An 11655-nucleotide genomic window follows, 5' to 3' on the forward strand; every position below is an offset into this window, starting at 1 on the left:
AAAATATGTTTTTTTCTACTATGTACTGCAATATGTCAGAAATATCATACAGCCCAGATAATCATGTATCATAAGTCATTTGAAAGGTCTCTCCGAGTAGAGTTGAAGTATAATTGTTTGGGGCTTTGACTTGAGCAAGTAAAAAGAGCCCAAATTTACCATAATCCATTGATTAGATCCAAAGATATTCCTAACCTAACCCTAACCCATAGAGCTATAACACATAAAACCAGACGGACGCAGGTGAGGTGCAGAAAAAAATAAACAACTGGCGTTTTCGTTCATAACTTCATGAAGCATGCATAGACCATGGAAATCTGCACAACAATTTTTTCAGAAAATTATCTTGATTAAAAAGAGTCCAAACTCACCACAATCCATCATTTAGATTGTTTTGTTATGTATGGTAACCCTCGTTCCCTGATGGAGGGAACAGGGACATTGTATCCAATGTAACAACACTAGGGATCAATCTTGGGAGCTCAAACACCTCTGACATCATTGAGAAAAGGCAAATTAAAATTGGTTTGCAGATTTTGCATAGCTGGCCACGCCCCGGACATCGGGGTATAAATAGGCCAGCGTAGCATTTGCTCGCTTGTTCTGTTCTGAGGAGTCCAGAAGCATCTCAACCCACTCAGAGGCAGGGTTATCATAAGTAACAGAGATTTTCCTTTTCAGTCGTTCACTTCAACGTTGTGTCAGATGTAATGACACTAGGGGTCCCTATACTAAACGCCACAGCTGCCGAACTGTGTCACGAGTCCACAGGGGCGCAGATGCTGACAAGCCAACATGTCACGACCAAATGCACCTCTCTTCCTTGTAACCTTCCAACGTACAAAACTTAAGACCTTGCTCTAAACATCCAAATGAGCCAACCTTTTTCCCCATAGTTAGTACTTACCAGTAATATAGAACGGCTGAGAAAGTCTTGGAAGTGAACGTCGGGACAGTGACTGTTCCCTCACGGGGGAAAGACACTACAGAGATTTAACACTACCCAAAAGGGGAGGTAACATGTGAAGATCCACCTATTGACTTAAGAAGGAAGTACCACATTGGGAAGATTCAGAGGTGGGCTCTGTGTGAGGGGAGAACTACCAAAAGACAGAACCTCACGACAGATCGAGTGTCTGTCTATGGGAAACACTGAGCCAAAAGGGCAACTCAGTTGGGAATACACTCATGGGGCCGCAAGCCGCTACATGTGGAGCAATAACCCAATACGAGAGTTTAACTTGAGGGAACATACATTGTGATGAGTTCTAATAGTGGGTTCCTCAACCGAAATTTGCTAAGTCAAGTGCTTAATTGATGGAAAGGTAGTCATATTATACCACCCGTAACAGGGGGAGGCGCTGTAAACAAGCAGGTGGTGTAAAAAAGTACAGATTGTGCTTCCCTACCGATCTGCCATATACAGTGTTGTGGTTTGCTGCAATAGCAGTCAGTAGCCCGAAGGGAAGAACCCTGTACTGATATGCTCACTCTTCAAAGGCAAACCGGCCTGTGCCTTGGAAGGGCCGAGACATGAAAGTATGCGTCCTTCAGGTCTATTGCCGCAAATCAATCCTGATGTCGGACACATGTTCACATGTTTAAGGGTCAGCATTTTGAACGGGAGCTTGTGAAGGGCCCTGTTCAATACCCTCAAGTCAGGGATCGGTGTGAGCCCCCCACCCTCGCAACCTCCGATTGAAAAATGGCAGCATTCTCGCCTCATACAGAGGTAAACAGAATGCCATTAAACTTCAACTGGCGCCTGGTGAAATGAATCGCATATCCGAGCCTAATAGTTCTAAAAAGCTAGCAGGAAGGATTGGAGAGGCTTAGCTAAGCGACCAGATACCTTGCCAGCAGTCTCAAGGGAACCACGTTTGACATACCTAGGGCAGGGTTTCTGCAGCCGAGTGGACCAAAAGGTGCTGTGGTAGGAGGTGAAACATCCTGAGGAAAAAACAGCACCTTGCCGGCAGACATGCCATCAATGGACGAGGGAACAGAGGTTCACCAACATGCATCGAGTTGGCTAGATGACAGACTTGTTGCATCAGAATGTGAGGAGACAGAATGTCTGTGTCCGAGCAGGCTCTGATGCATAGTTTCAGCATCTGGCCGTCGCAACTGGGAGGGCCAGAACCGCTGTAACTTAGAGAAGGAGGAAATTGCTCTTTTATTGACAAGGTGGTGGCTTCCTGCGAGTGGTGGGCCGTGGTTGGGCTTGACTGCAGGCCCAGGCTGTTTTGGGGCCTCGGCAGTCCTCACCGGACTATGTTTAATGGTTTCCGTCTGCTTCTTAACCATTGAGAACTGCTGTGCAAATTCTTCCACAGTGTTGCCAAAGAGACCAACCTATGAAATGGGGATGTCAAGAAAGCAAACTTTCTCGGCATCCCACATCTCAGCCAGGTTGAGCCACAGGTGGCGCTCCTGGAACACTAACGTGGACATTGCACTACCCAGAGCCTGCACTGTGACTCTCATAGTCAGTCACCGAGCGCAGTTCCTGCAATACCTCTGGGTTTGGACAACCCTCGTGCAGATCTTTCAATGCCTTGGCCTGGTAGACCTGCAGAATGGCAATGGCGTGCAGTGCGGACACAGCTTTTCCAAAAGCTGTATAAGACTTTTTACAGGCAAAATTTACTAAATTTACAGGCCCTAGATGGGAGTCTCGGGCAGCCCCACCAGATGGCAGTGTTTTGCAGGCAAAGATGCACCACAATCGCCTGGGCACGACTTAGTGTTGCACTCAGCACCCAGAAACCAATCATCTAGCTGCGAGCACTCGGGACAGGGTGGAGGAGTCCACTCAAGACTGATGCTTTTGGCTGCCCGGGCAAGCACGGATGCAGCAATTGAGAGCTCACCCTCTTCACAAGCCCCAAATAAGAGATTGAACTCACCCTGAGACGAGCTCTTAAACTCATCTGAAAGCTCTACCAGTAGGCACGACGTGTGGGAGGAGCGTGAAGCCTGTGGGGATTCCCCTGGCAGAACCATTCTTGCTTCTCCGAGCTCCTCCATAGCGGACTTTGCTGCAGCTCAATACTGAAAAGTAGAAGGACCAGAGTGGCAAGCGGCCAGGATGACTCAAAGTCTTTTGGCAAAGAACCAGAGCCACAAGCGCAGCGTGCTGATGGAAAGTGCCTCGCACTCGGGGCACGAGCCATCTACGAGCGCTGCTTCAGCGTGAGCACAGCCCAAACACTGAACACAAAGCTTGTGCGAAGAAAGAGATATGAAAACCGCAACCAGAAGCACACGGGTGGAAAGGTATGATATAAACACACACAGTTCAACCAGTGAAGCTCTTTGAGAGAAATTGCTCTTTTAGTTGGAAATTTGCTCTTAAAGTTTGCTGTTGAAAAAAACAGAACAAGCAAGCAGATGCTACGATGGCCTATTTATACCTGGATGTCTGGGCAGCTATGCAAAATCTGCTCACCAATTTTTATTGGCCTTTTCTCAATGTCAGAGGTGTTTGGGCACCCAACAATTTTTAAAATGCCTTCAGTGAGTCAAGGGCTAAACAAAAAGGCCTGTTTTGTTCCAAAATGCTGTAACCTTTGGATAATTTATGCCAGGGCGTAGCCCTAATTTCAGAAGTGAGGGGGACAGAAATGTCAAATGTAATAATTCCTTTTTGTCTAATTGTCAGATTGTATTTATTTATTTATTTTATTATCTCTTACTTTTAATTGACTCAGAAATTAAATAAACCGCTGGACAATTACCAATACTTTGTATTCTGTAATATTTTTTCTTATATTTTTCTAATGGCAATTTTATGAATTGTTCATATAATATCTCTTTTTTTCTTTTTTTATCACAGAATATATATTTTATAGTTTCTATATGCTACTGCAATAAATTATATTTCAGTTAGCACTGCATTATTCAGATACTTTATTATCCGGAAATGACTTGAAAAACACACATAAGCCACAGCAATCGTGCAAGTACACAGCAATAGCTGAATGCCTTTGTTCAGGGATGTCCTGGCATGTCATAAGTTATTACTTCTATGAGTCCGTTTACAAATTTCTGTGCAAGAGCGCCCTCCAGCTTTGAGCTATATGGAACACACTTCAGAACAGTGTTCAGTGCTCAGTATTGTTCACAATTTGTTGGGATCGTTTACTGACATTAAACTGATACCGCTTTAGTGGGCAACAGTAGGAGAATAGCCGATAGCCTAGTGGGCAGTGTGCCAACATGTTACGCCGTTGCATTACAGCGTTTGAATCCTGGCTCGAGGACCTTTCCCACCCCACTATCTCTCTCCCAATTGCTCCCTGTCTCTGCTACAATGTTCTATAGTAATAAAGGCAAAAAACACCAAAAATAAATTTGGCAGATGTGTGCATTTTTTTTCCAAAATACATCATTTGGTTGGGAGAGATTTAAAACTTTAAATTAGGATTTAATATTTGACTAATATGCACTAATATTAGGTATAGCTTATTCTTTTAAGATCCAGATATTTGCATATGTACAGTAATAATAAATCTAGATAATAAGTAATCACAGGGCACAAATGCTTCAGATGCATAAATTGACTAATTGTTTAATAGCAACTAAAATGCATAATGCATAAATGCATTATTTTTGATTTAGGAAAACAATAAGATTTTATTACAATAAAGTGATAGAAAAACAGGAAAAGTGTCAGTATTAAATCTGTCTCGCCATATATTCCAGTGTACAATACCTCAGCCATTAGCACTTCAGATCATCGCCTGAAAAACAATAGGTTAATAATTTTTTTTATCAAGCAATATAACATATCTATTTATATCATAATATTACATTCATATCTGTTCTTTATACATAATTTTAATATGTTGATTTGGTGCTCAAGAAAAAAAATAACATTATTACCGATGATGAAAACCATTTAGATATTTTTCAGGATTCTTTTATGAATATAAAGTTCAAAAGAACATTTGAAATAGTTATTTTAAACATGTAAATGTCTTTAAATTCAGATTTATGAGTTCAATTATAAAAAAAATACTAATGGAGTTTTAGATAAAAATGTATTGTACTTACAGTAGTGTTTATGCACATGGGGAGGTGTAGTCAATCACAGACAATTCACCTGGAGGAATAAAAACACAACCTAGTTTTTTATGCACTACATTGTTGAGCTTGTCTCAATAAAATGAAAATGCATTACGGTAAAATTAAATACAGGCTTGTAAAGCATAATTACACAATGCTTATATCATGATGTCACTAAGATTTATAAATAAATAAAAAAACATTAAAATGGAAATAGTTTTTCAGATTTTTGTTATGATTTTTTTTTCTATTATTATGTTATCATTTATTATATTTTGCTGGGTTTATAATAAAAACCCAATATTGTATTTCAGAGTGCACAGTGATGAATAAACACGTACTGATCTTGTAGTAGTCATATACGGTCACTACAGCTGGTTTCAGGTTCTGCACTGGTACGTCCTGCATGAGCTTCAGGCTGATGGACTTCTCCTGATTGTTTTTCAACTGGAATGGAAGAGAACGTTATTATTACATTATGATTATAGAGAGATTTATGTTCTATGGGGTATTGACATACAGTATAGAAATGTGTTAAAGGAATAGTTCACCCCAAAATGAGAATTTGTTGAAAATGTACATGTAGTTTATTTCTTCATAGGAACAGTTTTGGAGAAATGTAGCATTACATCACTTACCAATGGATCCTCTGCAGTGAATGGGTGCCGTCAGAAAGAGAGTTCAAACAGCTGAGAAAGACATCACAATAATTCACACAACTCCAGTTCATCAATTAATGTCTTGTGAAGTAAAACGTTTGTTTGTAGTAAACAAATTCATCATAAAGATGTTTTTAATTGTTGCATCCAGCTTCAATACAAGTCCTCTATTAATAATATTGTTTCCTGTAGTGAAAAACCTCTCATCTGAATCAGGAGAGAACTATGCACAGATCAAGAACTGTTTACAAGTAATAACAGTTCTGTAATGACAACTCTCGGAGGGATTGGCATGGTAATGTACACGACAATGTTAATGTATTTGGTCTTGGCGGAATAGATCTGCTACGCTGCTGCTGCAGCAGAGCAACTACAGAGACTCGCTACTGCCAAAACATCCACAACATGCTGCTGTGAGCATGTAAGAAATATTGCTGCTGCAAATATAACATACATGAAATAACCCCCATATAGCGTACATGAATCACCTCATAGCAGATCTATACAGGTGGAGCTGGGGAAGGTGGAGGGTTTCTGAAGCAAGCTGCAACTGCAAGCACTAATCATACATTTGAATGATGAGCAGCGAGCTCATTGGCTACCAAAATGCAACTTTTCACTTCACAAAACTTTAACTGATGGACTGGAGTTGTTGTGAATTATTGTGATGTTTTTATCAGACATTCTGACAGCACCCATTTACTGCAGAGGATCCACTGGTGAGCAAGTAATGTAGTGATACATTTCTCCAAATCTGTTCTGATGAAGAAACAAACTCATCTTGGTTGGCCTGAGAGTGAGTACAATTTCAGCCAGTTTTCATATTTGGGTGAACTATTCGTTTCAGTAAACAGGGTCAGTATCCCTTTTATTGTCAAAATATTAGTGATCTATCCCAAAAAGGGTTCAAACCCCTCAAGGTATTTGAATAAAACATTTACACTATCCAAATAGAAAATGACATGATCCTCATCCAGATCCAGACGTTTGATTGTGGGGTCTTCCCTCAGCTGTGGAGACAGAGGAGTGAATGAGAATAAATCAAACCCTGGCTACACAACTTGATATTAAAAGAGGACCAGAGCCCTTCAAGTGTCACTCACAGACTGCAGAGACGTCTCATCTGGCCTAAACCCCGACAGCAGCCTGACGTTAATGATCACCATGCTGGTCTCCGCTCGTGTGCCGTTATACCTGTCATATAATCGTTCCAACAATCACAAACAGGGTTCACAACCACACCTTGTTCTGTATGTAGTCTGGCAGACAGCAAAGAGTCTATTAGGCCATAAATTAGGTTGAATCTTTATTCATTCTTTCTTTATAGCATCAAATGTATATGTTAAGTTACTAATTCATTTAGCAATATATTTGCAGTGGAACAAATATATATAATTCTGTACATAATTTTTATAGAAATTATCATTCAAAGTTTTTGTTGTTGTTGTTGTTGTTGTTTAAAGAAGTCTCTTATTCTCACCACGAATTTAATCAAAAATACAGCAAAATAATGATTACTACAATTTAAAATAACTGTTTTATATTTGAATATTTTTAAAATGTAATTTATTCCTGTGACGGCAAGGCTGATATTTCAACAGTAATTACTCCAGTCTTTAGTATCACTTGATTCTTCAGTAATATGCTGATTTGAAGCTCAAGAAACTCTCCTTATGTGCTTAATATTATTGTGGAAGCTGTGATACTTTTTTCAGGAATTGTTGATTTGTTACAGCTGTCTGCAAGACTTCTGTACATAATTTTTATAGATATTATCATTCAAAGTTTTTGTTGTTGTTGTTGTTGTTGTTTAAAGAAGTCTCTTATTCTCACCACGAATTTAATAAAAAATACAGCAAAATAATGATTACTACAATTTAAAATAACTGTTTTATATTTGAATATTTTTCAAATGTAATTTATTCCTGTGACGGCAAGGCTGATATTTCAACAGTAATTACTCCAGTCTTTAGTATCACTTGATTCTTCAGTAATATGCTGATTTGAAGCTCAAGAAACTCTCCTTATGTGCTTAATATTATTGTGGAAGCTGTGATACTTTTTTCAGGAATTGTTGATGAACATGAATACAAATTAATTCAAAAGAACAGCATTTATTTGAAATATGAATATTTTACATTTATATTTATATTGTCTTTACTGTCACTTTTGAGCAATGCAATGCATCCTTTAAAAAAGTCATACTGACCCCAAACCTTTGAACAATAGTATATTTAATATTTATACTTTTTAACATGCAATTAAAATGTATTATACTTTTTGCTAGTTTGTAGCATTTAAATGCCTAGTTGAATACTTTTATAGTGTTTTGATGTTGTATGGAAAAGAGCTGTATGAAGGTTCTTTAAAATAACTTTTTTTTGTTGTTGTTTCACAGGAGAGACAAAGTCATAGAGGTTTGCAAGTAGTAATAAATAGAAATAAATGTAAATATTGCTCTTACCCTGGTGTTCATGTCTTTGATAGTGATTAAATGACAAAATATTTATTTCTGGGTGAACTATCGCTTTAAATAATGACAGCGTGCATAGTAATTACTTAAATAAGAATGCTAAAATAATGATATAACATTAAATTTGTTTCACAAATTCACATGTTGAAAGTATAATGCACATAAGGGACAGTAGTTGTTTGTTTTCTAACAGAAATGTGGCTCACCTTACAGTAGTGGTTAGTGTAAAAGCTGGGGTCTTTGTGTTGCTGCAAACCCCAGGATTTGATTTGATTTTGAAGGCCAAAGAGTCTGGAGGAGGTGGGATATTGTAGTGCAATGCAAACTGAGAGACAAAAAAACACAGAATGATGTCAAAGACGAGGTGACTTACATCACTTTTATAGTCATCAGTAACCTTATGTAATTCCAAATCCTTATGACTTCCTTCTGTGATCCATTGAAGAAAGTAAGTCATACAGGTTTGGAATGATATACAGGTGAGTAAATGATGAAAACTTTCATTTCTAGATGAACTATTCCTTGGATTTCTCAATATGTGCATCAAAAGAGGTGCACAGACCTGCACAAACACACAGCCTTTGCCTTCTGTCCTCAGCTTGTATGTGCCAGTAGCTTCCTGCAGCTGTTTCTCCTGGTAAAGCAGCCGGTTGTTCCGGTTCACAGTGAACTGGTTCCTCTGGCCTGAGGGGGAGGTCATGGTTACGGTAATGGATCCTTCTGGATTGTAGGTGGCAGCACTGTACTTAGCAAGGGCCTGGAGTGCTACAACAGTATCCTGTTCACAGAGAGAGAGGGACTTACACCACTTACAGTCAATAATGATAAAACACATTATAAAGACAGAAAGGGGTCTTAAAAAAGCTGCATGAGATAAATAACACCTGTGTAGAGGAGAAGCCTCCATACGCATTCTGCTTCTTGGTTAACCAGTGCACTATGCCAGCAGAGTAGTTCAGTCCAAATCCAGGGAGTGTGGGTCCCGAGAGTAGCGCCAGCAACACATAGGCACACATCTCTACCTCCACAGAGCCCCATGGTTGCGCATTATTATCCAGAGTCCAGTATCGTCCAACACCTAAAATAATCAGGGCAAGGAAACTGGAACATCGAAGGCTGGTGGTTGTGTTTATTATTAAAATCAATGGGATAATCTAGCTCAGAGGTTTTCAAACCAGGGTTCAAAGAAATTAGTATTTGGAGTACACGGAAAAATGTTAAGAAGAAAATTATAATATATATTTTTTATTATTTTGATTTGTTCCCGGGTCAATATCACCATAGAGTGCCTTTCAACCCTCACAATACTCATTTTGGTTTCAATTTCCCATTCACTTTATGTCATATCATAAATAGTAGACACTCAATACTACAATGACAGGGTGGACATTTTGAGCTTCATTTAGCATATTAGCTTACAACAAACTGTGATTAGCTAAATATTTAGTCTGGTTGTTGAAGAAAATTTGGTATATTTAAACATAAATATTTTGAAAATACTGTATTCGAATCACTTCTGGCATATTTTATGCCGACAGGGTGGATATAAGCAAATTAAGCAAACTCATATGATGAAAATTTGTCAATCGAAAAGTCACCAACTTACTCACCTCAGCCAATGAAATTCCCGCCACTGAAGAGACAAAAAATCTGTTGTCCTGATGTCACTAAAGGGGATGGCCTTTTCTTAAAGGGGCGGATTCCCCAATACGACAGGGTGGACAACCATTCAAGGGACATGGACAAACTCTTCTTTTTTTATTAAATAAAAATATAGTTTTTATTACCAAATGATCAATACACTCAAATTGAGTAATCTCTTATTAAATAAAATATTAATAGGATCTTTTTTTTTTGTTTATTATTTTATGATTTGACAATATTCTACTATGATTCAAGTTTAATGAGCAGTACATGGGACATAGCAAAATAGCACGCATCCTCTTACACAAAACAAAACAAAAATCTAGAAAATGTATCTAAACAACCAAGTAATGATTTTGTTAAGAATATAAAAACTTAGCCTAATATAACAACACCAAGTTATCATGGCAAATGAGTTATTTATGTACAGGACACCAAAAGGCATCATACAGTGATATTGACCTCCCCTGTTTTAGTTAAATTGTGGCCACAATATAACTAAATTAAAACAAGGGAACTAGTTAGTACAACGTGGCCATGATTTAACTAAAACAAGGGATGAATTAATAAGATGTGGGAATAAATTAATAAAATGTGGCCACAAATTAAGTTGTGGGAACAAATTCTTAATTTACGATATCTGTTTTTTCTTCAGCATGTCATGCACGGCATATAAAATATATACTGTAGAAGCCTTTCTATTTTTTTTAAAAACCATATACTTTGCACATCCTTATAAGTTTTTAGTATCTTTAATTGTCTTCTTTAATCTAAAGCTGAATGGTACCTTCTCTCTTGGCCTGCTGGTCCAGGTTGGAGAGGAGGCTCCGTCTCATCTGTTCATCTCCAGCAAGAGTGAATGTGTAGGACAGCAAAGCAGTCGCATAAGTGTTGGCGATGTTATTGGAAGATTCCTTCAGACATTTAAGGCTTTTTGACACCATGGGATCCTTACAAAGCACACAAGAGACTTAATGAGTGTCTGCTTCCTTCATTGGTCACATTATCTGTATTGAGTTATCTGTGACTAGAGTCCATCTCTTTGGAGCCATAAAGAGGGTTTTACTCACAGTTTTCGGGACGCCTAACTCCAGCAGCGCTGCAGTGATGTATGCAGAGAGAGTGACTTCATCGCTGACACCACCCTATGAGAGGAAAAGCATCATCAAAGATCCTTCCCACCCTCAGCATTTCAATCTCCTCAATGTATTGCCATCTAACAGATATTTTCAGATTGTGAAATCCAGAACCACCAGACTAAGGAGCCGTTTTCCTCTCCATAAATGACTCTGATTCATTACCTCTCCCTGCAATCATCTCCTCATCCCACTCCACACTATTTCTATTTTCTAAAACTGTTTGCTATATATTTCTCTATTTAAATGTAACTCAAAACATTACTTTTTCCTAAGAGTTGTGGTAAGAGTTGAGAAATGTAATTTTACAGTGTGTCCTGTTATGCAGATAACATTAGAACGTCAAAAAAATTTATCCTAATTGTTGACTTAACATATGTAAAAATGTGTCTCTTTTTCAGTTTTTAAACAATACATATAATTACATTGTTTATATAGTGCATTTTAATAATGATCATCACTAAAACATGCTAAATGTATGCTTAAACTTAAAGTTTAAATTATTTTGCCAATGAGATCTATGGACATTATTCACCTGCCTCCCAAGACACACACACAGTCTTGTTGTATAAAACATGGTTATACAATAAGCCCTCCTGCACACTGCAAAAGAAAAGTCCTGCAGATACCAATGTTCAGTTCATGTGAGCCATAGGCGGATATCCGGGGGGGG

General features: G+C 38.4%; 1 protein-coding gene across 1 annotated transcript in view; it reads right to left on the reverse strand.

Moving 5' to 3' along the window:
- Positions 1 to 4618: 4618 nt before the first annotated feature.
- LOC107582627 (alpha-2-macroglobulin-like) overlaps positions 4619 to 11655 on the reverse strand; it is a 13649-nt gene continuing 6612 nt past the window's right edge. The window contains exons 8-17 of the mRNA XM_016268541.1: positions 10917 to 10991; positions 10634 to 10796; positions 9087 to 9280; positions 8765 to 8980; positions 8409 to 8527; positions 6833 to 6923; positions 6671 to 6739; positions 5412 to 5517; positions 5059 to 5107; positions 4619 to 4745 (exon numbers count right to left, since the gene is read on the reverse strand). Coding sequence (XP_016124027.1) covers positions 5067 to 5107; positions 5412 to 5517; positions 6671 to 6739; positions 6833 to 6923; positions 8409 to 8527; positions 8765 to 8980; positions 9087 to 9280; positions 10634 to 10796; positions 10917 to 10991 — 1074 coding nt within the window. The 3' untranslated portion in view covers positions 4619 to 4745; positions 5059 to 5066. The remainder of the gene's footprint in view (positions 4746 to 5058; positions 5108 to 5411; positions 5518 to 6670; positions 6740 to 6832; positions 6924 to 8408; positions 8528 to 8764; positions 8981 to 9086; positions 9281 to 10633; positions 10797 to 10916; positions 10992 to 11655) is intronic.

The sequence above is a fragment of the Sinocyclocheilus grahami genome, unplaced genomic scaffold, assembly GCF_001515645.1.
Source record: "Sinocyclocheilus grahami isolate Dianchi unplaced genomic scaffold, SAMN03320097.WGS_v1.1 scaffold46.1, whole genome shotgun sequence".
NCBI classification, from domain to species: Eukaryota; Metazoa; Chordata; class Actinopteri; order Cypriniformes; family Cyprinidae; genus Sinocyclocheilus; species Sinocyclocheilus grahami.